Below are 27037 nucleotides of genomic sequence, written 5' to 3'. Positions count from 1 at the left end.
ACAGACAGGCCGTGAGGAGGTGGTCATGTGGTTGGGTTTACAACCAATGAGAAGGCAGAACAGGAACGCTATATAAAGACTTTAACACAGGGGTAGCTGGTTCAGAGAGGTAGGACCACTGCAGGAGGAAGGGTAAGGTTTTAGCTCTTAGCTCTGACCTCTTGACTTTCTTCTTTGCATTGGTTCTGTGTTTCTTATTTAATAAGAAGGTTGGTTACATCTACATTTGGTGCCCAACGTGGGGCTCGAACCCACGACCCTGAGATTAAGAGTCTCATGCTCTACCGACTGAGCTAGCCAGGCCGCATTGGAAACAGCCAGGCATGGTGACTCACGCCTTTAATCCCAGAAAGCAGCCTTTAATCCCAGGGAGTGGTGGTAGAAAGCAGAAAGGTTTATAAGGCGTTGAGGACCAGAAACTAGAAGCATTTGGCCTGGTTAAGCATTTGGCTGGTTAAGCGTTTGGCCTGGTTAAGCTTTCATGCTTTGGAGCAACACAGTTCAGCTGAGATTCATTCTGGATGAGGACTCAGAGGCTTCCAGTCTGAGGAAACAGGACCAGCTGAGGAACTGGCAAGGTGAGATAGCTGTGGCTTGTTCTGTATCTCTGACCTTCCAGTGTTCACCCCATTACCTGGCTCAGGTTTGATCTTATTAATAAGAACTGTTAAGATTCCTGCTACAATTATATTTTACTACGTAATTCCAAAATGAGACATAAGACATGGAAATAATATGTCTTTTTATTTAAGAGGATCTACTCTTAAGACCAACCTAAAAGATATTTTAAAAGTATCAGTGAAGGCCGGGCAGTGGTGGCGCACACCTTTAGTCCCAGCACTAGGGAGGCAGAGGCAGGCGGAACTCTGTGAGTTCAAGGCCAGCCTGGCCTACAGAGCAAGTTCCAGGACAGTGAGGGCTGTTTGAAACCCTGTCTTGAAAAACACCACCACCAACACACACACACACACACACACACACACACACACACACACACACACACACACACACACACAGGATTGCTTTGGGTATTCAGGGTCTTGTGGAATTGTTACTTGTATGGTTGCCCTTTGATTGCCTCAAAGAATGTCTTTGAAATTTTGATACCAATTACATTGAATCTGTGGGTGATGTGGGGTAGTGTGAACATTTTAAAGATATCTATTCTTCTAATCAATAAATATTTCCCCATTTATATTTTCATCATTAATTTCTTCATCAATGTTTTATCATTTTTAGCATATGTAGTTATTTCACCTCTTTGGTTAAATTTTCTAATCATTTTGCTTTTTAGGATGCTATTGCAAAAAGGATTGTTTTCTAATTTCTTTGTTGGCTCTTTCATTGTTAGTATAGAGAAATGCCTGTGTTTTTTGTATCATGAAAACTTACTGAATTCATTGGTTAGTCCCAAAGATTTTTCTTGGATTCTTTGGGGTTTCCTATATTTTATGACCACATCATCTATAAATAGAGTTAATTTTACTTTTCCTTTCTAATTTAGTTGCAATTTATCTCTTTCTTGGTCTAATTGCTCTGACTAGTATGTCTAGTACTGTGTCAAATAGATGTGGTGAGAGTTGGTCTCCATTTCCTGGAATCAGATCTTGAGACATTTTGAAATCTACCCATTTGTTAGGTTAATTGTGGAATTTCCATGTATGGCCTTCACTGTGTTGTGGTAAGCATCGAAGTTTATTTTGTCGAGTGGTTTGAATCATAAGTGGATACTGAATGTTGTCAAGATTTTCTGTATCTTTTGAGTTATCAGGTGGCTTTTATCTCTTATTCTGTTATAACATATTATAAACATGTGGTAATAGATTGATTTTATATGTTGCTGTCATGAATCTCAGGAACAAATATTATTTAGTTATAATTATGATCTTTTGTACCCTGTTGAGTTTGACTTGTGTGTAATAATCAGATTATTGTCACATACTGTCCTATATCCTCCTGGATTCTCTGCACCGCCTTCATCATATCTTGATATCAAAGTCATGCTGATCTCCTAACATGAGTTTATAAGTGCCCTCTCTTTTAGTTTTTGGAAGAGTTTTAGGAAGAGTGATGTTAATTATTCTCTAACTATTTAGAGAAGTTCATCTGTGAAGATATTGCTTGCCTTTTCTTTGTTCAGGGGTCTTTGATTGCTAATACCATCTCCTTACTTGTTGCTTGTCTGTTCAGCTTTCTAGTTTTCCTGATTCAGTTTTAGTAGGTTGCATATTTATAAAATAGCTATTTCCTCTAAGTTATCCAATTGGCTGGTGCCTTATTGTTTCTAATAGGCCCTTATGACCCTTTTGTTTCTGGGGCTTCTGTGGCCATCTTCTGGTCATGGCATAGCCACATTGTTATCATGAGCTTGCAGCAGCCATAGTTGCCTGCAATGGGCCTGTTGAAGACTGGACCTCTCAACAGTCAATCATGGATGGGGAAGGAGTACATGAGGCCCTGCCCTTCCATGATGAACTATTAGCAACTGTGGGATGCTGGGAAATGGGGAGTCTTTACATGTGTACCCACTGGTGAGTATTTTGGAATAATCTTTTGTACATGAAGATGTGTCAATGCCAAGGCACATGGTTTAATAAAGAGCTGAATGGCCAATAGCCAGGCAGGAGAGGATAGGCAGGATTTCCAGGGAGAGAGAGGAAAGGGAAAAAGAATCTAGGAGTGGGTATTATGCTAGTGAGACATGGAGCAATTCAGAAATATGGTACAAGAGAGAGGTAACTGAGGTGTGTGGCAAAACATAGATTAATAAAAGCAGGTTAGGCCGGGCGGTGGTGGCGCACGCCTTTAATCCCAGCACTCGGGAGGCAGAGGCAGGTGGATCTCTGTGAGTTCGAGGCCAGCCTGGGCTACCAAGTGAGTCCCAGGAAAGGCGCAAAGCTACACAGAGAAACCCTGTCTCGAAAAACCAAAAAAAAAAAAAAAAAAAAAGCAAAAAAAGCAGGTTAGATAAGTTATAAAAGATAGTTGGGGGAAAACCTAAACCAAAGGGCAAGCTTTCATAATTAATATTATGTCTCCATGTCATTATTGGGGAGCTGGCAGTCTCAAAGGAAAGTCTGACTACATTTGAGAAAGCTTGCTACAGGTGAGCCCAGCAGGTTCTGTTGGATAGTTCCATACCCATGGTCATGCAGGAGGCCCTGGCTAAACTTGGTGGGTCACAAAACAACATGAAAAGACATGAACATGAGAAAGAGACCTATAGGGAGGGAGGAGTGGAAGTGATGGGGAGAGGAAGAAAAGAGAGCATTAGGTGAAAATAATCAGAATGGATTATATCCATGCATGGAATTTTCAAAGAAAAATGTAATTAAATAAAAACTGGGTAGGTCTGGGATGTAGCTCAGTAGTGGAATGCTTCTGGCACATGCAAGGTCTGGGGTTCACGCCTTAGTACAGGAAAAAACAAACAATCAAAGAGAAATGAAACTCAGATTTAATTCTCTGAAAAGATGAACAATAAACAAATCCTTAAGGGAACTGAGGGAAGACAGGAAGAACCCTCAAATAAATAGCATCAGAACTGAGAGTGGATATGCTGCCCTGAGTGCTTCGGTTATTGATTCTTAAGGTTGTGTTGTGGCTTCTGTGTAACAAAGTGATAGAAATAAGCAAATGAAAAGGATTAAAAGGCTCATCACCCTGTTCATTTTTATCAGACATTTTTCTAAAACCAAAGTGAGTGAAAAAGAAGGAGAAAAAATTGTTGGTCAGAGGAGTCCAAAAGACTGATCAAAACGTTGTCATTAGTGTTTGCCCAGAATGACCCTGTTTCTGAAGACACTTCTGACAGAGGAAAGACTCACTGGGAAGAATCCCCTCTGAGGATTAGCTCTTATGTATGGGTAGCATCTATGCAAGCCGCCAAGGGAGAAACGCAATCAGTAGTCCTACCCAGCTGTAATACATATGAACAGGAACAATAGCTAGAACGGGAAGATAATCCTGAAAGGTGCAACAGTGACACTCATATGCTGGGGGGAACCAATTGCTCTCTAGTTTGAAATAAGGCCTGCTCAAGTGGAGGGAATTCATGTCTGGTACCATAACACTACCCTACTACCCATGGCTGGTGAGGCTATCAACCCCAGAATAGAACTCATACTGCCACTTCATTAAACCAATATAATTTCTCCCTGCATTCTAAATGTTTACCCATATACCTACAAGTAAGTGTAGCTATCACCCCTCATCAAAGAAGCCTCTGTTGGGGAATATTATTTTAAGGTGTACTACTTTTGTTCATGATGCATTTGTTTAACTCTGTGAAACTGCTACTGTGCCTGCATAAAATATCTGATGGTCTAATAAAGAACTGGCCAATAGCAAGGCAGGAGAAAGGACAGGCAGTGCTGGCAGGCAAAGAAAATATACAGAGGGAGAAATCTGGGAGGGGAGAGCTAGTTAGGAGCCAGAAAAGGAGGAGGACTCCAGGGGCCAGCCTCCTAGCTACACAACAAGCCACAGAATAAGAGTAAGATTTGTGAGAGAACGGGAAAAGCCCAGAGGCAAAAGGAAGATGGGATAAATTAAGAAAAGCTGGCTAGAAACTAAGCCAAACTAAGGCTGGACCTTCATAAGTAAGAATAAGCCTCCATTTGTGATTTATTTGGGAGCTGGGTGGTGCCCCCCCAAAGAGCCAAAGAATAAAAAAATAATAATAACAGCAACAAGCTTCTTTTTTGCATCAGGGACCATTAAACCCCAGCTGGTCAGAATGAAGAGTACAAACAGCTCTGTGGGATACCCAGCCCCAACTGATACATCTACAGCACAACCAAAGCACCTAACACTCAGGGAACATCACAGAAGAGGGGCGGAAAGACTGTGAGAGCAGAGGACCAGGACGGGCTATCCCCTTCAAGACAATGTCCTCTACACAACGGGCACCCAGGAAGTCTCAACAATCTGGCCACTGAAACAAGATTGAAAAATGATGGTACCAATTGGCATGCCAGCAAGGATGGGGGAATTATCACAGGGTTTCAGCATTTGAAGAGGAACTACAGGCAATTAATGGTTGCTGAGGGAGGGAGACACAGTTTTCTCCAGGAAAAAAGAACCCGATAGGTTAGCCAATCCCAAACTGTCAGTCCTAATACACACATATGCTGCATTTGCTTAGCTCTGTGAAGCTGTGCTACTGTGCCTGGATATGATACATAATATCATATGCATGTATGATGAGGTACCACTCCTGTTTGAGGAACTACTGGCAGTTGATGGCTGCTCTGGGAGAGACAGATACTTTCTTCAGTGGTATAGCCCCCTGGTAAGCTGCCTATACCTCATTAAATAACCCAGTCCACACTCATGCAAGCAGCCCTGATTAAATCAGTAAGTCCCGGAAAGACAACAAAAAGACATAAAAGCAGAAGAGGTTTGGCAGAGAGGGGTAGAGGATGTAATGATCAACATACATTATATATTTGTATGAAGTTGACAAAAATGAATTCATATAAGATTTTTAAACATCTGCTTAGGGATGACAATTACACATTCTGATGATATAAAGATATGTGGCACATAAGTGCCAAACAATAATAAAACATGTAATCTCTATTGCAGATCCCACATAGCCAACAAATGTGCTCCTTGATTTTTACCTGGTCATATAGTTACAAATGAAAAAACAACACAGTTCTAACCTGAATATCAATTGATGTCCCCATACGCAAGACAAAAGTAAAACTATAGAGGTATGTCCTTGTGGCTGTACCTGTTAACTAGTGTCATGAGCAATTTCTTTGCTAGCTCAGAAAATAGTTTTTGTGTACTTTTTATATGTGCTATTCACAATGTGACAAAGAAATTTTATAATGTATAATTTAATCTACATTACTTTTTTTTTTTTTTTTTTTTGGTTTTTCGAGACAGGGTTTCTCTGTGTAGCTTTGCGCCTTTCCTGGAACTCACTTGGTAGTCCAGGCTGGCCTCGAACTCACAGAGATCCGCCTGGCTCTGCCTCCCGAGTGCTGGGATTAAAGGCGTGCGCCACCACCGCCCGGCTACTTTTTTATTATAAACTCAAATCAACACTTGGCTCACTTTTTTTTTTCTGGAAAGGGCCATGTAGTAAATATATTAGGGGTTTAAAGTCACATGATCTGCCTCAACCAGTCCACTCTGCTATTGTCTTAGGCAGACAGCCATAGGCAGCACACAAACAGGTGTGGCTATGTTCTAATGAAAATGTATTTAAAAGAAAACAGGAAATTTTGTCCATGGCCTGTCCCAACCAATTAACCAACCCTTAACTCAAGTCCTTATTACTATCATTTATGAGTTTCTATTGTGCATGCACTATGATTAGTCAGTTTTGATTCATAACAAGTCATTATTGAAAACAAACCTTGAAAGAAATGTATTATGGCAACTCATAGAGAATTCACACACACACAATATACAGTAATAACTGGAAGAACAGGCAACAGTAAAATGTAATCAAATAATTTGAAAGAAACAGTTATCTTTTTTATAAGATCAGTTCAATGTTTATAAATGCATTTTAATAAGGACTGTATTTAACCACTGGCTCTCAGAATACCTGACAGTTTAACTGTTGTTCACATGCTGCTAGGAGTCAGCCTCAGGACACTAAACCAGTTCCCCTCAAATCAACAGGAGTCCTCAGATGGTCTCCAGATAACTATCCAGCCAAACCTGGAAACTACCACCCTAAGAAGCCGATGAGTTGAGCTGATACTCGGAGCTCTTGGGATTTAGAAGAAAAACATATGCCTTGAGACAAACTCTGTGTTTCAAATGGGGAAAGTGAATAGAGGCAAGGCAGAAGGATATGATGTCAAGTCTTCCTGTGGTGGGGGTGGGGTGGGGTCAAAGTAGCAGAATGTATGGCACAGATGGGAGAGAAATTTGGAGAGGGTATCTAACCATTCTGGTGTGCTGGATACAGCACTATCAGTGCTAAAGCCAAAAAATCTACACCACACCAGGAAGGCATTGGGTGTTTTATTTAGCTGATTTTAATAGCCTTGTGCAGACCGTAGTTCCTGTATTAGGTAGCACAGCAGGTACTTACAAATATTATACAACATGTTTCCTTTGCCTATAAATTTCCGATTTGCTGGTGTGGAAAGAATTTTGAAGCATGCTGAAAGGGGGAATATGTGAGAGTAACAGTTCAGAGTCTGCAATTAAAATTTTACTGTCAAGCTAATATGTTAATATGATAAAACTTCTTCAGAATTAACAATGAATTTATGAGAAAAAAAGTTCTTTTTTCCAGTGACACTACAGCCAATACAATAGTGGATTAAAAGGAGTGGGCAGAGATGTCACTAAGGTGAACAAAATCCCTTGCCTGGTTTATCTCTTAATCAATAGCAAGTGTTTTTACAGAATGGTCCACAACCAAGCCAAAAACCCAAAAAGAACCATATTACTTGATTGTGGGGACCCTTGTCTTTGATGTCTTTTTTTTTTTTTTTTTTTTTTTTTTTTTGGTTTTTCGAGACAGGGTTTCTCTGTGTAGCTTTGCGCCTTTCCTGGGACTCACTTGGTAGCCCAGGCTGGCCTCGAACTCACAGAGACCCGCCTGGCTCTGCCTCCCGGGTGCTGGGATTAAAGGCGTGCGCCACCACCGCCCGGCGTCTTTGATGTCTTTAGATGTCGCTCCCTGAATCTTTTGCTGACTGGCACAAACAATGTGTTTAAGATTGAGTCACATTTCCCAAAAGGTCAATCTTTAATGGTAATATTCTCATTTAAAATGAATCATGTGAATATCATCACAAGCTACCATACTCTTTAAAATGGTGTTTGTAGCTAGAACTGTATGTGAAGGATAAAGTGCAAGATGAAGGATGAGCAGAAGTCAACTGCAAATATTATCAGATCCCCATAAAAATGATGAAAAAGCAGTGGAATTCTCCAAACAATCCTTTTTACCTAGAAAGGCTCACACTCTGAGTAGTGCTGATCTCTCTAATCAGAGGTCTTTTAGATGTAAACTATGAAGTTACAGAACTATATTAACTTGACAGAGGCAACATGGATATTCAACTATGAACATAAAAAACTTTGCATTCCCTAAGCTTTCAGCCAGGTGGGTTATTCTTTTTCTCACCTAACACTGTAATAGTAGAGCAACCTAGGACATTTAGCCATCTTGTCCTGACAAATAACCAATTCACCTTTCCCCCCTCGGTATATTCTTAAGTATTGATTTTGCCAAGTGAACTCAGACGTGTGTCACACTTATCCAATACATATCTTTCCCCCTGGAAATGTAGTTTGAACATCAATCAGTCACCCAGCCTTTTCACCTCTGATTCTTATTGTCACTGTCTGTCAACTCTTAAACCTTGGCCATTTTACAAATGCATTGTTTTTAGAAAACGAAATGTGCACAGGATTTTATTTCTCTGAGAAATATGCAAATGCTCACTCACTGAAGTTCTTCATTAAATTTACTTTCCTGTACTGAATGCTAAGTTTTATAAACTCCCATTTCAAAGACACATAGTTATTTCCTTTTAAGACTTATTTTCTGGATAGTATTCTTATCCCTTTCAGGTCAAACTTTCCTGTTGAGGACAAGCTGAGACATTCAACTGAGAAACAGTGTTACATGGGTCTTCGATGGGATAGAATGCTTCTGTCTCTGCCTGGATGCAGTGAGAGTCACAGAGTGACACCCACCTTGAGCTGCAGACCTCCCGGGACCACGGTGTTTGCTGGAAGGCTCCTAATGTGTTGGCAGACATAAGAGGAAAACTGCTCCTGCTCAGCCTGTAATTGGGGGCCAAGCTTAGCGAGATGACCTCTGTTGCTTTTGATAGCTGTCTGCAATTCATCAATCAGCATGCTCACCTGAAGGGGTTAAATTACAAGACTTGTTAGCAAGAAGTAATTGTTGATGTCACACCTATTAGGTTTTTGAGTACCTAGCCTGATAGGAGAAAATGACTTCAACTCAAGAATTTAAGGATGGCTCTATCCTCAGGTAAAGAGAATGCAAGGGATAAACATATCTATCTCCATTATCCACTTTTTGTTTGCTGAAAACAAGTGTGTGTGTGTGTGTGTGTGTGTGTGTGTGTGTGTGTTTATTTTGGTGTTATGGAATACGTAGCCATTTAAAATTGCTGAATGAAAGCTAGCTCTAGGCATAAAAAAAGAACATATAGATCTAAGAACTTTGTAAAATACTTAAACTGCTTAACAGGCCCAATATGGTGATACTCAGAAGAAAGATGTAGGCTGTGTGACATCAGCCTTGTCTACATAATAAATTCCAGGACAACCAGGGCTACATAAGACCTTCTTTCAATAAAGGAAAAAAAACAGAGAAGAAGAAAAAGAAAATACTTAACAAGATAAAACCTTCGTTGGACATTGAAATTCATTGTTATGTAACTTACTACCATATTTCAGTTTACTATATGTGCCTTTTTTATACTATTTTACTTTACCGTGTATTAAAGTAAAATGTCAATCCTTATATTAAATTCATTAAGATTTTGTAGACCTTTAATATATATTTTCTGCCTAGACAGCATTCTAAATATACATAAAATAAAGCATAGAATTTTTCCAGAAATAAAAAAAGCTAGAACAGACATATCTTTGATGTTTATATTTCTAGACTCCTAATTAGTGGAGTTAGGAAAGACATACTCATATATTGTTAATGAGATATACTGAGGACTGAGGAATAACAAGTTAATGGCATAATTATGTAGTTTGCTAACTGAAAATGACTATAATTCTTTGACTCCTCATTGGTTCTGTCCTTTGGGAAAGTGTCCAGAACTAGTATAGCTAGATTATATGGTAGTTCTATTTTTAGTTTCTGGAGAAACTATATTTCCATAGTGGCTGAACTAGTATATACAACCATTCATGACAAATAAGAATCCCCCTTTCTCCATTTCCTCCCTAATGTGAGCCACTCTGACTGGGGTGAGGTACTGTAATTTGCATATTCACAACTAAAAATGTTGCAAACTGGTTGAAAATATTTGTTAACCATTTATGTTTCTTCTTTTGGAAACTATCTTTCAATTTATTCAGCCATTTATTTATGAGAAGATTTTTAAAAAATTTTTTAGTTCTTTATAGATTCCAGAACTAGTCAAGGTTTGCTCCCATTCTGCAGACTGTTTCTTACTGATAGTTTCCTTTGCAATGCAGAAGCTTTTAGTGTCATGTGATACTATTTGTCAATTATTTGTTTGCTCCCTGTGCTATTGGAGTCTTTTCCAGAAAGTTCTTGACTATGCCTATCTTAAAATACTTTCTTCTTTGTACACTGGTATGGTAGTTTGAATATTTGGCCCCCATAAGCTCATGGGGAGTGACACTATTAGGTGGTGTGGCTTTGTTGGAGTAGGTGTGGCCTTGTTGGAGGAAGTGTGTCACTGTGAGGGTGGGCTTTAAGGTCTCATATATGCTCAAGCCACACCCAGTATCTCAGTTCACTTCCTGTTGCTTTTGGATCAAGATGTAGAATTTTCAGCTCCTTCTCCAGCACCTTCTCTGCCTGCAGGCCACCATACTCCCAGTTGTCAATGGGCTAAGCCTCTGAAAATGTAAGCTGCCACCTCAGTTAAATGTTTTCCTTCATAAGAGTTGCCATGGTCATGGTGTCTTTTCATAGTAATAGAAACCTTAACTAAGACGACTGGTATATTGTTGTTGCTTTCATTTTTAACATTTTCTTGGTCTAGCTTTCTTATGTTTACCCCTGCATGGTAGATAAAACTTCTATTCATTGCATAATTCTACATCTCACCTAAATGTCTGCAAATAAAATGGGCATTCCTTCTTAAAAGTATCTCATGTACTTACACATTAACCTCTTAATAGCTGAAAATATAGTATTGCCCCCAGCATACTGCAATTCTCATGGTAAGTCTATAATTTCTATCCCTTCTTCAGAGAGTTCAAAGATTTACCCTCTAACAAGTTTATACTTATAAGTATTTACTTTTCTACTTTACCTACTAATTCTGTGTGTGTGTGTGTGTGTGTGTGTGTGTGTGTGTGTGTGTGTGTGAGAGAGAGAGAGAGAGAGAGAGAGAGAGAGAGAGAGAGAGAGAGAGAGAGAGAGATTTGGTTCTACTTGGGAATTTTTATCATATTTGTTTTTTGCTTGCTTTTAATCTTCATTGTTGTTTTTAGGTGTTTGGTTGATTTGGTTTTAGGTTATTTTTGAAAAGAAATAGAGATAGAACATGGAATTTGGTTGGTAGGGAGGTGTGAAGGAACTGGGAGGAGGTGGATAAGGAGAAAGCATGATCAAAATATAGTGTATGAAATAAAATTTAAATAAAAAATATGTGAAGAGGATATGGGAGAACTCTGAAACACTATGAAAAGCCTTAACTTTTGGATTACAGGCATAGAATAAGGAGAAGCATATTGCATCAAAGATATAGCAAATATTTTTGATAAAATCATAGAATATTTTCTAAACATACAGAAAGATGTCTACTCAAGAATAACAAATTTAAAGAACAACAAACAAAGAAGATCAGAAAAGAAGTACCCGACAATATATAATTCAAATATGGAATAAAGGAAGGGTATTTATAAAAAAGAAAGAGTATTGGAAGCTGCACAAAGAAATGTGAAATCACTTACAAAGGTAGGCTGATCAAATTAACACCTGATCATTTTACAGGAAATTTTAAAGCCAAAAGGGCCTTAAAAACTCATAAAAACCACCCATTAAAACTGAAGAAATAAAAGGCTTCCATGATAAAAACAGACTAAAGGATTATGACCACTAAACCAACTCTACAGAGGCTACTGGAAGGAGTACTTCAGTCTGAAGAGAAGGATGATCACATACAAGAGACCACAGGGAATAAAAAAGCAATATAAGGACAGTTGACTGAAAGAAGTCTAATGAAATACCACATGATCAGCAAAATGACAAGAATTAATGTTCACCTTTCAATGATATACTGAATGTTTGAAGTCTTGATTTCACAATATGAGGATACAGAGTAGCAGACCAAGAAAACATGATCCATCTTTCTTCTGCCTCCAAGAAACATGTCTCAATAACACTGGTAGACACTACCATAGAGGAGAGGGATAGAAAAAGGTATTCCAAGCAAATGGGACTAGGAAACAAATTGGTGCAGCTATAAAACTTACAGAGTACATAAACTTATAAAAATGAAACAATACTGAAGAAATAAGGAAGAAAATTTTAAAAATTTGAAGGAGAAGAAAGTTCAAAATAAAAAGACTGGTTAAATATACAAAAAATAAAAATAAAATGAACCGTATGCTGCCTACAAGAAACTTCACTAATAAAAATATACATAGATGAAGAATGAAGGGTTGGAAAAAGATTTATCACAAGAAAATGATTTGCTTTGGTCAATGACGTGTGAGCAGAAGTACAGGTGGCACTTTGTGTGTCAGTTTGTATGTGTGTGTGTGTGTGTGTTTATGAAATGTAGGTGCATGTATGTGGGAATGTATGTGAAGACCAGACAATAGTTCACCCTCAAGTAAGCTTCCTCAGGAGTCATCCATCCTGGTATTCTTGAGACAGAGACTGTCTCTTTTTTTTCCTTCATTTTTCTTTATTAAGAAATTTTCTACTCACTCTGCATACTATCCACAGACCCCCCCCTCCTCCCTCCTTCCACCCTGCAGCCCTCTTTCCCAAGCCACCCCGCAACCCCACATCCCCTAAATCGAGGTCTCCCATGGGGAGTCAGCAGAGCCCGGCACACTGAGCCTAGGCAGGTCCAAGCCCCTTCCCACTGCACCAAGACTATGCAAGGTGTCACACCACAGGCACCGGATTCTGGAAGCCTGCCCATAGACCAGGGACAGATCCCGATCCGCGAGAGAGAGACTTTCATTGTGACCTGAGGCTCACTGATTCAGCTAGGCTGACTGATCTTAGAGCCCCAAGGATCCACATGCTTCACCAACTCAGCACTTGGATTACAATGGCATCACAAATGGCTTTTTAATGTGTATGGAAAGGAACAAACTCAGGTTCCCTCCTCTCACAAGGCAAGCAGGCACTTCACCTACTGAGCTATTTCCCCAGCATTGCCAAACCTTTTTTTAAAGCCGGAGGAATCATAGTACCTGAGTTAAAACATACCACAAAGTTTGCATAATTCTCTCATGGCCCTCTCCTCCTGCCTTTGTCATCCACCATTATCCCTATTTGTTGTTCTAGACAAGCTTCTCTTCTACTTCCACCTCTCTCTCTCAATCTTTCTCAATTTTACCAAAAAATGTATTAATATTCTATTTTCTATTAAATCTTTTCAACCATGTATAACTCATTAGTAATGGACAGCCCTTATTGACAGTGAAGGTCTGTGCCAATTCCTATTAAGCATTCATAAATAAGCCCTCGTGGCTAACTAAGGGAACTTGGGTGCAAGTTTTAAAACCACAGGCATACAAGGCAGTAGAGAGGGCTTGGAAGAGTGACAAGAGGAGTCTCAACAGAGGAAAACAGAAAAAAATTAATGTAAAAAAGAAGATGTGAAAAGGAAAGGAAACAAAGGAAGAAAATGGCTAGGGAAAATAAAGGAAGAAAGAAAATGAAGACAATATTGTTCTTAAGCTAAAAATCCCATGGGAGGATCCTCAAAGGAGCCCTTCCGTCTAGAATGGATTTCTGCACTATACACAATGCAATTAGCTCTATTAAGTTGTGACTTTCAAAAAAATCTAAATTATTCAGTGTAAGACAGTGCTTCTGCCTTATCTTGTTCATATTTTATCCTACGCAGTTTTATCCTCAAAGTGATAGAGGATACCAACCGACATATCAAAGCCAAACACCAAACAATCCAGGTGGCCTGTTCTTCTGGTTATTTGATGAAATCAAAACACAAGAAGCAAGAGCCCTAAACACAGGGCTCTCTGGAAAGTACAGCAGCTCTCTGAATCCATTCCCAAGACCATGTGATTTAGGAAGACAGGATTTTATGTAGCATTTAATGTTTGGATCGTGTAATGTACCTTTCTGGCAAACCCTGCTCTCTTCCGTTGGCTATACTTCACCACACGGTAGAGCAAGCCACTAGCACAAAACCGAAGGAGAAAGAAAGAAGATCCCAGACTTTGATTTAGGACATTGTTATGCATGACTGGTTTCACTGTCACAATCCATACCCTTTAACTGATAAGGGATTTCATGTGACATCAGAAATCAACCAACCATACAATTGCTGATGTCATTTGCTCTCTAAAGAACTATTGGTTAAAATCTTAAATTTTTCATTGGGAATAAAGTCGTTGTCCTTTCAAAATGTTCCTCTATTACTTTTTTACTGCCTCCATTGGATTATTTGTCAATGTGTGTGAGCCACAATGACACGAATTATTAGTTGTTTTCCTAATTCAAAACTCAAAAGTTATATATCTGAGCACAGATTAAATTGCATCTTAAGCAAAGGAGAGAATTAGTCAAAAATCCTGCCAATGACATTTTGATAATACTTCCATTCAGCTCTGCTCAGACTTTGTTACTTTACATATTCATATGGCCTTTTATCTTCAAAGTGCTATGCTTTGTTCTCAGTTATTATGATAACATGTTGTCCTTAAAGACAACTATACACATGAACTAACTCACACTAAAATCAGGCAGATGATACAATATTATTGAATTATTTTACATAATATGATCTATTTCCAAATCAAAGATGTTGCTAAAAGGAGAAAAATGTTCTTTAAAAAATTCTTTATCATAAATCTTTTTCCCCCTGCAAATCCTTTTTTCTCTCTACAAAAGCAATCTGAATGGGGGTAAAAGAAGACAAAACTTGACCTTTTGTGATCCCAGCATTAATGGGTCTGTTCATAATTCAATCTATGTGTGTGTGAGAGCATCCATGTGGAAACATAGAAGCCTGAGAGACATAAAACCTTTCCCTTTAAACATTATCTGACCCTATCGGTCCCATTCACAAAAGAAGGCTTACGCATGCATATGCTGAAAAAGCGCACCATCGCATTGTGCAGCAGAAAGCCTACTCGTTCCACTCCCCACGCTCCATGGCAATGGAGCACGGAAGTGACACTTGTACAGAATTGGTGAGTGTAACAAATGAACAGAAGGTACCAGACAAAAATGAAATATTCTGCTGAGGAAACAAACCAAACTTCTGAAATAAGGCAAGCATGCACATTGCCAGAAATATGCACATGGGCTTTTACATAATGTGGAGGGATGTTGGACCATATCTCTATGATGCCTGCATTCAATTCTTGAATTCAATTAAGTTCTCAAGATGACTTGTAGTCAGCACAAGATATTAACCTCTTTATAATTTTTTTATAGATCTCACATATTGGAGTTGTCTATTTGTGAGCGATACGTTGTTAAATATTGCCTGTCTGCTGCCAGGAACAAGTCTAAAGAACTCCTGGTTTTTGTAGTGGCTTTAGCTGTTGGGCTGAATTCTGTATGGCTTTGAATCCATCCACATTATTGAGAACTCCGGAGCACTTTGCGCAGAACTGCCATTTGAAATCACATAGAACAGCTGTTTCTATTCTTGAAATATGGCCTTCAAAGAAATATACAGAATGGTCTTAAAGCAAAGAAAGCCTGGCAAGCCCAACTTTCTAGACAGGTGTGGTGGCTCAAACTTGTAAGTACTTGGGGGTCTGAGGCAGGAGGATTGACATGAGTTTAAGACCTCTGTGAACTATGTAGTGAGTTCCAAGCCAACCTGGAGATACAGTATGAGAAGGAAGGAGGGGCACTAGCAAGATGGCTCAGCAGGCAAAAAGCACTTGCTACCAAGCCTCATGATCAGCATTGGATCACCAGGACCTACATACTGGAAACCTGCAAGTTGTCTGACATCCACATGTGCACCATGCAATAGCCTCCCTGCACCAGCAAGCATATATATACATGCATACGCACATACATAAAAAGACAAGTTTTCATTAGTAACATACTTTAAATGAGCCAGAAAAGGAACACAGATTTCAATGAGTACTTTTTAATATTCCTAAATCTCACCATTGTTTTGCCCACAAATACATTGTTTTCATAGGTTCAAAGGAGAACAGTCTTGAATTGATAAAAAGAAGAAGAAGAAGAAGAAGAAGAAGAAGAAGAAGAAGAAGAAGAAGAAGAAGAAGAAGAAGAAGAAGAAGAAGAAGAAGAAGAAGAAGACCAGAAAAATCAGGGGAGCTAGAAGAAAGCTAAGTGTCTCTGATTTGGTAGCTGAGCTACAGTGTAACTGCTGGAATCCTGACGCGTGTGGCACCTCTCACTGAGCCACAGTGACCCCCAAATTGTCACACTTTCCTACAAGTTTCCCCAGGTCGGAAGATCTACTTTGCTGCCCTATGTGATGGCTTTACAATCTGACACCCCATATACTGGTATGGGAAGAGACCATTGAAAATGGAGGCATTTTAAATGTCTTCCCAGCCTACCTGTTTGGAGATGGGATGATGCAATGTTGTTGATAGGAACTGCATCCTCAGGCTGCTTCATAGCTGTTCTTTACAGAACTCTAGTTATAGGAGTATAGCTCAGTAAAGATCGCTTGCCTTGTTCAGAACACTCTTACCAAGCTGGTACCAATGACCAGAGATACTAAGTCTCTCACACACCTGGGAGCAATGGCTAACTATATCTCAAACACACATCAACAGCTTTGGCAAACTTTCCTTGTTTCCACAACGGTAGGGGTGCTTCTGCCCAATCTTACTGTCATGCATATTTAATCCAATGTTGGCATCTACTTTTCAGACAACCTGGAATAACACACTTTTAAACTGACAATAATGAATTACAAATTTGCAAAGAAAACCTTAAAACTTTAGCATGTCATTGTATCAAAGCAGCCTTTGTAATATATATATAATTATTACTTCCAGTTTTCGTGGGGAAAGTATGTTGAACGAAAGCACATTTTAAAAGAAAAGTCCAGGCAGCACAACAGGAGCTAACTTTGAGATTTTTATGACATTTACTCGTGGTTTTAAAATAGACATAGAACTTTATATTTGTAGAAATAAATAAACTGTGGTGCTGGAGACGCAGCTCAGTGGTGGAGCTCTTGCCTAGTGTGCACAAAGCCCTGGGTTCGAGCCCCAGCATCATCAAAATGAAGAAAGGAGAAATGGGCTGAGAAAAAATTGATTTTCTCACTTCCCTTTTCCATTAGGATGTAACTTCTGTATATGTGTATGAACTGCAGCTAAAACTTGACTTCACTTTTGCTAACCTGGACACTGGAATCTATACATCTAAACCAATGGAATCATTTTCCAAGCAATCATTTAGCAATTATCCATGTGTTCAATTTTTTAAACAACAATAAAAAACATTTTTGAGTTGTACCTGACAAATTAAATATGTAACTAATTAAAGTTGTATTGAAAAAACATTGACGCATATAGTGTTAAATACGTAACTTCTAGTAAGAATGTGAATATGCATGTGTGAAAATATCACAATGAAATCTATTGCTTTTATAGTTAACAGATAAGCTAATAAAAGAAATATCAAATAAACAAATATTATCATGCTTTTGAGAAAAGATAATTATTAAATTCCCATTATACTTTATGTGTCTAAAATAATCATTTTTCTTGACCACTAAATTTTCAGTTGCCATGAAATTATATAATTTTACATAAAACAGCAAAGGGAAGACCAAAGAGATGGATCTGTTGGGAGAGCACTTCTCATGCAGGCAGGACAACCTAAGTTTGGATCCACAATCAAGCCAGGTGTGATAGTGTACATCTGTAATCTCAACACTCCTCCAGAGAGGCGAGAGGTGGAAGAAAGGGAATCCCCAGAAACTTGCAGGCTAACTGATGTATACAGCAGCAAACAGTAAAGACTATGTCTCAAACAAGGTGGAAGGTGCGGACCAACATGAAGGTTATTCAGCTAACTTCCGCACACATGTTATGGACATGTACATCCACCCCTACACTCACACCTACAAACATGCACACCCATACAATGATTAAAAATATACATCAAAGGGCAAATATAATTATACTTAAGAAAACAATCTATCATTATTTTAGATTAAAATCTCTCCAAATCTGGTTAAACATGTGTAAAACATGTAGAGGAATGTCTTAGCTGGGGTTTCTATTGCTGCGATGAAATCCACGACCAAAAAAGCAAGTTGGGGAGGAAAGGATTTCTCTGGCTTACACTTCCAGATTATAGGTCATCATTGTAGGAAGTCAGAACAGGAACACAAGCAGGGCTGGAACCTGGAGGCAGGAGCTGATGCAGAGGCCATGGTGGGGAGCTGCTTACTAGTTTGCTCCTCATGGCTTGCTCAGCCTGCTTTCTTATAGAACCCAGGATCACCACCCAGCAGGGGCTGGGCCCTCCCCCATTGGTCACTAACAGCTGGATCTCATAAGGCATTTTTTCAACTGAGGCTCCTTCCTCTCTGATGACTTTAGCTTGTGTCAAGTTGACACACAAAACCAGCCAGTAGAAGGAATAATATTTTTCAATTTTTAACTAGCACCCTAATCATTTAACTTGTAACTATTCAGTGGAAGGAGCCAAAACTATAACTTAACTCTATACAATTGTTACTCATTGCATTGGAGGAAATAGTAACAGTTATGTTTTACAAAATATTCCCTACTAAATATTCTAATCAATGCTCACAATGTCATCTTTAATACTGGATAGATATGTCCCTAATAGTACCACATTTTCACCTGAGAGTTGAATTCATGCAGAAAATTTGATACACCTTATTGGTCATCTGCTATGAAATATATAGTCAGAAAAGATGATACAGTCATTAAGATTAAAAAATACTAAAACCTTAAACTTTGGATAGATTACTTAGAACCAATGTTCAAATTGGTTAAATTTATGCAGAATGTTTATTCTTTTAATGTATACATTATCTTATCCTTTACGTTGGTTATAGATTTATTTTTCACAGTGTAGTACACAGAGACTAGGAAATCCATGCCCACTCCTCTGAAAGATTAAATGCTTTTGCATTCCAGGAAGCGACATGAAAATCATTTTCCCCCTTTGTCTGGCACCAATTTTGTGTTATTATTTCATTTATGGAATACGCTGTCAACTTCCCAGCGTGGGCTTTGGAGAGGAGGCCTGATTTAATAGTTCTTCATTACAATATTGCCGGCAGAATCTGATGATTAGCTCGCTTAAGCTTGACATTTGTAAACTACGGCTTTCCCTTGATAGACGATCACTTCGTTAGCATTTCTAAAATTCAGAGCAAGGATTCTCTCCTTAGACATTAGTTAATACAAACACAATTTAGAGTTATCAAAGATTCAAAGATTCTTTACACTTCCTGATGCTGGAATGTTGTAAACCTCATTTTCATGTAGTATGTAGTAACTTGTAAAATTTCTGGAGAAACATTCATGATTTTTCACAAAATCACAACTAATTTGTTCTTTCAGGCATATATTATTTTTCAGGGTGCCTACACCAGTAAAATAATTACCAGTTTTGAACGGCTTTTTTTTTTCTGGTCTCAGCTTTTAAGAATTAACAAGAGTTGATTTACTGTAATACTCAAGTCAAAATTTCTGTTAATTTCAAAATCACTGTACATTTTCATTTCAATATCATTAGCAAAATAAGTCCCTTACATCTTCTTGTGACTTCTGGTATTCCTCTGGTGTCATCGAAAGAATGGCCTTTTCTGTGATTTTCGATTTCTCATCATTCACGATCAAGTTCAACTAAAAGATATAAAGAATCAACATGAACCTTTGACAATCAACAGCAACATTTACTCAAACAACTAATTTTTAATTAATGTTGATGTGTTTACATGAAAAAACTTATTTAGATTAAGTAGAGAAATGATTTTTTTAATAGTCAAAACACTTAACATACTGAATTTTTAACTTTCTTTTTTAAATATACAACTTGGAAAATCTAGTGGGGAGGGAAAGTCCTGAGTTGACATTGCCAATTAGACATTAGACATTACCAATTAATCAATTAGATATTGGTTAAGGTTTTTTAAAGCATTTACAACTTTTAAAATTAGGTTGAGCTCTTCTATCAAAAAATTTCAATGTAGGTAAGAGAATAAGGTGGCTGCCATTATGTTGGAATAAGAAGTCAAGGAGTACAACAAAAGTGTTTATTCATACACTGCACTGTGCTAAAATTATTTCCAATATTTTATAACAGAAGATTGTGTCTCTATACAGCTTGACAGTTACCTCCAACCAGCTCCATGTGTACACTATTTCTACTATTTCTAGCCTTTGGTTTATAAAATCATGAATGTGACCTATTTCATATTATAAATAATCTTATAGAAATAAAATACTATTTTCATCAAAGGAAGATTAACTCACACAATAAGATTCTTTCAACAGAACAACACAATTAGAACCAAACAGAACAAGAGTTTGATAAAGAGCCCTCTGAAGTCAAGCATTTAACAATATTTTTTGAGACAGGGCCTCATTTTGTAGCTCTGGCTAGCCTGGAACTCACTTTGTAGACCAGGCTGGCCTCAAACTCACAGAGTTGTTATAGTTGATGACCTATAAAGGGTTTGTCAACAGGTTAAGTTTTATAGGAAGGGAAATGGGGTGTTAACAGTCCCTTATAGTAGGAAATAGACAAGATATAAGCAAATGAGCTATATTTCAATAAGAAGTAGTGGTAGACTGAATTTTTGCCAGCAAGTAGCAGTTTTCCAAGTCCAAAATTGACCTAGATTGAGAATCACCGATTAAACTGTTATTTTTAATCATCATATAAGACTATTTTTACAATTACTCTCTCTAATGAATATTTGTTACTGTAATAATATAGCACAGAAGTATAACACTATAATGATGTAAATATCAAGTCTTTGTATAGACTAAGTCTGATCTCACATCTCATTGATCATTTATCAGGAGAGTTCTCATCTCAGGTGATAAGGAGATAGAAGACAGACACTGGAGAATATCACTAAGTCTGATCTCACATCTCATTGATCATTTATCAGGAGAGTTCTCATCTCAGGTGATAAGGAGATAGAAGACAGACACTGGAGAATATCCTCAAACTCATCATTTTCTGTTATTTTTGCAGTGCTGGGACTAGAACTCAAAGTCATATGCATGCAGAGCAGAACTCACCTACTCAGCTATACCACCAGCCCTTGACTTTAGAAGACAGGATTTGTGCCTTTTTTCCCAGGCTGGTCTAGTACTCAGAATCCTTTTCCCTCCACATCCTCAAATATGGGATTATGTGCATGTGTTCCAGGCCAATCAGGTTTATTTATTTTTTAAAGCATTGAAAAAGAAATAAAGGAAGGAAGGGAGGGAAGGAGGGAGAGAAGGAGGGAAGGAGAGAGGAACGGAGAGAGAGAGGGGGGAGAGAGAGAGAGAGAGAATATCCAGAGCAGTTTGTTTTAAGGGAAGTAAAACAAAACAAAAACAGAGGCATTTGGTACCACACAGAGAGGTAGGATTCTAATGAGATTCCCAGGGCCATGACATTTGGAACAGCAGGAAAGTAACTTTTCAAAAGGTGAAAACTTTCCCCTCTGACAGCACTACAGTTGTGGGAGAAATCACCTCAATTTCAATTCCCAACTTCAAATAAACGCTATACAAATCTATGTATGCAGAGGGAAAACATAACAACATCATAAAAGAAAAACCATAGTGTTAGAGTGTTAGATAGGGTGTGTGTGATAAAACACGAGAATGAGCACATGGGGTTTTTACTGGAAGCAGGGAAGCCATTCCAGGAGAACTATGTTTTAATTTAATCATTTAGAGGAAATTATTAGAGTCAAATGAAGAGAGTGGGATTTCACCTGAGACAATATGCAGTGCTGACGACATCTTTCTCTCAAACCCTGAGATATGACAAACACAGTTAGATTCTTCTCTCCTGCCACTTTCGATGAGACCATCCTGGTCCCTGTTCTTCATTAAGACAACAACAATAAAATAAAGTAACTAGATGCCATCAATTTGCTGCCTTATCTCAAATATGTAAAATAATATGTTAATTAAGTTAAAATTCACGAGGCTTTTTTCTAGTAAAGAAGATAAAAACTTGAAAAGGTGGAAATCATAAACAATGCTGAAATTTATGTATAGCTCAAAAATCCTTGTCAAGTAGAGTAAGGGGGTGTCATTTTGTTCTAAACATAGATTGCTCCCTTCAAATACAGGGGAAATTTCTCACATATTCATTGTAAAATTCAGAATGTAATAAATTAATAGGAAAGCACATTGTACCCAGGCAGAGTTAGGATCATTCTGAACTAGTGAAAATCAGAAAGGAACAATCAAGAGACTGGCCGAGACCAGAAGGAGAAAGAGGAGAAAAGTTAATGGAAATGTTTTAAGGAAAAAGTCTGGTTAGATACACAGACGATCAAAAAAGGCTAAATTCATGGAAGTCACCAAAGGACTGAGAGCATTTTCTATAAAGGGCCTGGGGATTTATCTTGGTGGAGAGGGCTTGCTCATCATGCATTTGGTCCCTTGTGTAATCCCCAGTGATGAAAAAGAAAACAGAATAAAAAAAAGGAAAGAGTCCCACAGAAACAGACCTGAGACAATAGAATCTAATAAAATCGTTTCCATTATCTTTGACTTTTCAAAGTATATTTTATTTAAAACATTAACGGTTGACACTAAGGGTTCAGATATCAGTCCATCTCTAAAGACCTAAAAGTAGCAGTTTAGTGATACAGAATTTGATATAACACTTGGGCTTTGTAATTGAAAGCACGCTTAATTTTTGAAGGATGCGTCAAATGCCTGCAGGCTCATGGAGCTCTCCTATGGACATCCTCCAATGAAAAGCAAGCTCAAGACCTCCTAGACAAATGTAACCTAAACAGCAGTGATCTTGTCTCATACACATCATTAATGGCTAACTGCCTTTCTGCTACATGCCTCTTAAGTATTCTGAAGTATGTTTATGAGAATCATAAAGCTCCTGTAAAAATTTTAACATGATAGATAAAATGTATTTTACAAAAGAAAGTAACTATGAAATTGTCATTCTAGATTTAAATTATTAATATCATTAGAAAAAACACAGTAATTCGAACAAGCTGGTATGCTCTCTCCACCTAATTCATGCTGACATTCCAGATAAGTTCTACCCAAAGGGGGAAAAGCCTATTAGTGCATCTAAACTCTCATGGTCCTGAACTGTGGCTTTCCACATGGCTTTTGTATTTCAAAAGAGAAACTAAAGAGCAAGGATGAAGTATACAATATGTCTTGTGTAGAGTGTTTTTAATAAATCAGCATGCCCTGTAAGAATACTGAATTCATTTAAGGTTTTCATCAGTAAATATTGATCTACAGCTACATTATTTGATCCATAGTTTACATGTGGATCAATATAGGCAATACAGTTTTGCATAAACAATAAGATAACCACCCTTCATATATATTGACAGGCTTCCCAATGGTCTGTTAATATACAAAAGACTGGGACAAATTACTTATTTATATATACAAAACATGGTTATAAAGGACAGCTGCAGGTATTTTTTTGGAAAGTGCATTTTAATAAGGTCCTATTCAGTTATAGAACAAATGGGGAAAAAATAGTTGGCACTACAGAGTTTAGTGCAGGAGCCCTCTCCTTTTCTAACCACGAAATCAATCATTTGTCCAGACTGTGGGAGTCAGAGTTAGTTACTGAAAAGACTCCGTATATAAACAAGTCAATAACTCATTGTGTGTTATTGTTGAGCTGAAGAAGTCGGCTTTCAAAAAGCTGGCCCTGCTTCTCCCGGAATGAATGTCACTGTATTCAGGGCTGGGAGAGCCTTTGTTTCTAGCCATTGCTGGCTGCCATTTATGTATGGGAACAGGAGGTGGCTGCAGGAAGAGCAGGGGAAGATACTATTCCCTAACGTGATGTCCAAGTCAAATTCTCAGTTTTGTCAGCCTAAATCGTCTGTTTCTAAAAATGGACAATGGGATTGATAAAGAGTAAACACATAAAAATATTTGACAAAAGAGTTGAGAGACAAATGAGTCTGTAGCATCTTAAGTTGGATTGGGATGATACTTTAGATTTCCTATTTGTCAACAGAGATAAATCTGACATTCAGGCAACGGTTTGAAAAGTTCAAATGCACAAAATCAAACTGATGAACAGGTCAGCATGTCAAAGGAATTCTATCTGTTCTTGCTGTAAACAGAAAGGTTGATTCTTGAGACAACCAAATGGAGTTTTCAAAGTTGTGTGTGTGTGTGTGTGTGTGTGTGTGTGTGTGTGTGTGTGTGTGTGTGTGTGTCTATGTATGAGCACACATGCTTGCACATTCACAAACTTCTTTTATCCATGAAAGAGAAGGTGTATTCAGTAGGTAGCAGATTTTGGAGAGAGTAATAAAACTCTTTTAAGAAGTGATATTGACTCTTTCAATAAGGAAATCCCAATGATCTTTGGCTTAAGATTAAAGGTCCTTTATAGTTCAAAATGCACTAAATTCAAAATATATAAATATTGTCAGAATTCTAACTATTTCATCTTGATATTTGTTAAATAGCTACCATTTATTCAGATACTATGAAGAAGCACACGGTTTATAGTTAATTTGGGTAAATAACAAATACAGGCATATCTATTTAATAAATGGTCCTTATATTATGTTATAAAAATGTCTCTGATATCATCAGGCCAAACACTTTTTTAGGTCAAATCTCTTTTCAAAAGATTTTTATTCATTATTTTGTGTGGGAGGTTGGTGGGAGCATGGCATGACTTGCACATGGAGGTCAGAAGACAACTTGTAGGAGTCACCTCCTCTCCTTCCACCATGTGAGTCTCAGGAATTGAACTTAGGCTGTCAGGAGGTGCCATAATGCACTGAGCCATCTCTACATCCCTTCCTTTCTTTTAATTAGATAAAGCTGTAGGTGTAAGCAAGGAGGGAACACAGGAAATTAATTGAATCATCAGTCTCATGCACACACGCAACTTAGAAAATCCTGTCAGATAACGCCATCCATCTCTACCATGCAACAGAATGTAACAGACCTTCCCCAGACACAAACAGGCTAGTATCAAAGAACAGGGGGGTTAATAGGACAATGAAAAAAAAATAAAGCACCAAAAAATATTTGATATGAAATAGATAATCATGGATATATAACCTATAAGACTAAAAACACTTAAGATTGGAGTGTTTCAAGATGGAGAACCCATCAATAAGAAGTAGTAGCTTCCCAGGAAAAAAAGAGAACATGGTAATAGGAAGCATTGTTATTAATTAATAATAATGTCATTTAGTAATTGTATTATGAAATTAGCTTTAGTTGATAAAGTGGCTAGACATAGCTTTGGGAGGAGGAAGTCTAGCTGAGACTGAGGGGTAAGCCAGGATGAGACCATAGGAGATTCAGTCAGCGCAGACAGGGCTGGATGTGACTTGAGGATGCTTCACAGAGACTAAGTGGGGACAGACACTTGTGTGAACCCATACTTAACCTATTTCTGAATTCAGACATAAGAGGGAGGGTTACATGTCAAGTGCCCAGCACTATAATGAGGAAACTGGGGGACTCATTCTTAACTCTATAGTGTCTCAACACCAAGCTCTCACAGCCGTCTAAGCGTAATTCAGTTCCAGGCTGAGGGCTCTGAGTCCCAACACAGCCCCACTTCTTACAGCATAGTCTCAAGAAAGTCTCCTTGTGGAGAAAATTTCAAATACCACTTCTCATCTTAGGGAAGGAGAGAAATCCAATTCAAAACTGCCCATGATGCAAAACCATTCAGAGATCTGGAGTGATGGTGACAATTATTCCAGCCCAGGCTTCCATAGCCTGGCCTCCCTCTTTATACTTCCATATTTTTTTTAAGAAAAACTTTCTTTTCTACTGTGTAGCTCCTAGAGGACAGCTTGTCTAAAGAGAGAATTTATAAGCCAAACCTTCACAATATTTGATAATCAGTGGATACATAATTATCTTAAATCAGTAATGTTTTGTTACAGTTTATATACAATCATACAAAAGACAATTCTCCACGACACTTCACACTAAGCTGACTTGGCAACTGAAAATTTTAAATTGCCTTTTAAAATTACCTTCTCTATTTTTGTAAGCAACTGTAAGTTCTAGCCCTCTCAAATTCTGTAGGGAATGTAACACAGGCTTGGTCCTACCTCTGTAGCCGTGTTCTAACTTTTTGTCTACATATTCTCTCCTGATTAGGAATGCCATGTAACCCTCTTATTTAACAATAACAACTCTTGATTACTTATGAGACTGGGGGAGTCAGAGATAGGTAAGTTGTAATGCATGAAGTTAAGTGACCAGTACCATCAATCAGTCAAGATGAGGCCAGATGAGTCACTAAGCCAGACTCAGGAAACTCTTGTCCCTAGAAAGTCATGTGTAGGTCATATCTTCTGAGAGGTAGTTCAGTGAGACATGACTCTGTGTTAGAGGAGATCACCCAACCTCCTCTGGTCTCTGCACTTACATGCACAAGTGTGCTCACCCTACTCCACATACAAGTATACTCAGAAACACAAACAGGCACACATGCACGCGCGCGTGCGTGCGCGCGTGCGCGTGCGCGCGCGCACACACACACACACACACACACACAAAATGTAAATATGAAAAATACAAAACAAGTTCAACATTAATACTAATGGAAGAACTCAAGCTAAAGAAATGGTATGTGTTCTCTCATCAAACTTTCTAAAATACTGGTAAGGATTTGTGAGTTTAAGGACCATTGACTTTGGGGAAACTCAAGTATGACAGCTTGGCAAAGGGAAATCTGGCAATGGATATCAAGTCCTAGAAAGGACTAGAACCCTGGATCCAGTAACCCAATCTCTGGGAACTTTTCTGCAGGAACTAACTACAGATATGCACACCAACCACCAAATTAACTACGTGGATGAAAAATATTCTCAATGACTGGTAATATGTCAGTGTTCAGAATTAAGCTCCTAGACTAGATTATCATCATCTATTTAAAATAATGCTATGTATTACCCAGTAATACATTTAATGAATTTCATTTAAC

At 38.2% G+C, this 27037-nt stretch overlaps 1 protein-coding gene and 1 non-coding gene across 3 annotated transcripts in view; both read right to left on the bottom strand.

Moving 5' to 3' along the window:
* The window catches only part of Dcdc1 (doublecortin domain containing 1), a 402669-nt gene that overhangs the window by 209686 nt on the left and 165946 nt on the right, over positions 1-27037 (bottom strand). For both annotated transcript variants that reach the window (XM_052722390.1, XM_052722391.1), the window contains exons 8-9: positions 19636-19728; positions 8686-8856 (exon numbers count right to left, since the gene is read on the bottom strand). In XM_052722390.1, the coding sequence (XP_052578350.1) occupies positions 8686-8856; positions 19636-19728 (264 nt within the window). The remainder of the gene's footprint in view (positions 1-8685; positions 8857-19635; positions 19729-27037) is intronic.
* Positions 231-303, bottom strand: Trnak-cuu (transfer RNA lysine (anticodon CUU)). The gene has a single exon. It is a non-coding gene; the product is annotated as a tRNA-Lys (tRNA).

This window comes from Peromyscus californicus, unplaced genomic scaffold (assembly GCF_007827085.1).
Source record: "Peromyscus californicus insignis strain IS unplaced genomic scaffold, ASM782708v3 Scaffold_7__1_contigs__length_154581171, whole genome shotgun sequence".
NCBI lineage: Eukaryota > Metazoa > Chordata > Mammalia > Rodentia > Cricetidae > Peromyscus > Peromyscus californicus.
The sequence above is the reverse complement of the archived record's forward strand: the minus strand, read 5'-3'. Positions and strand labels throughout refer to the sequence as shown.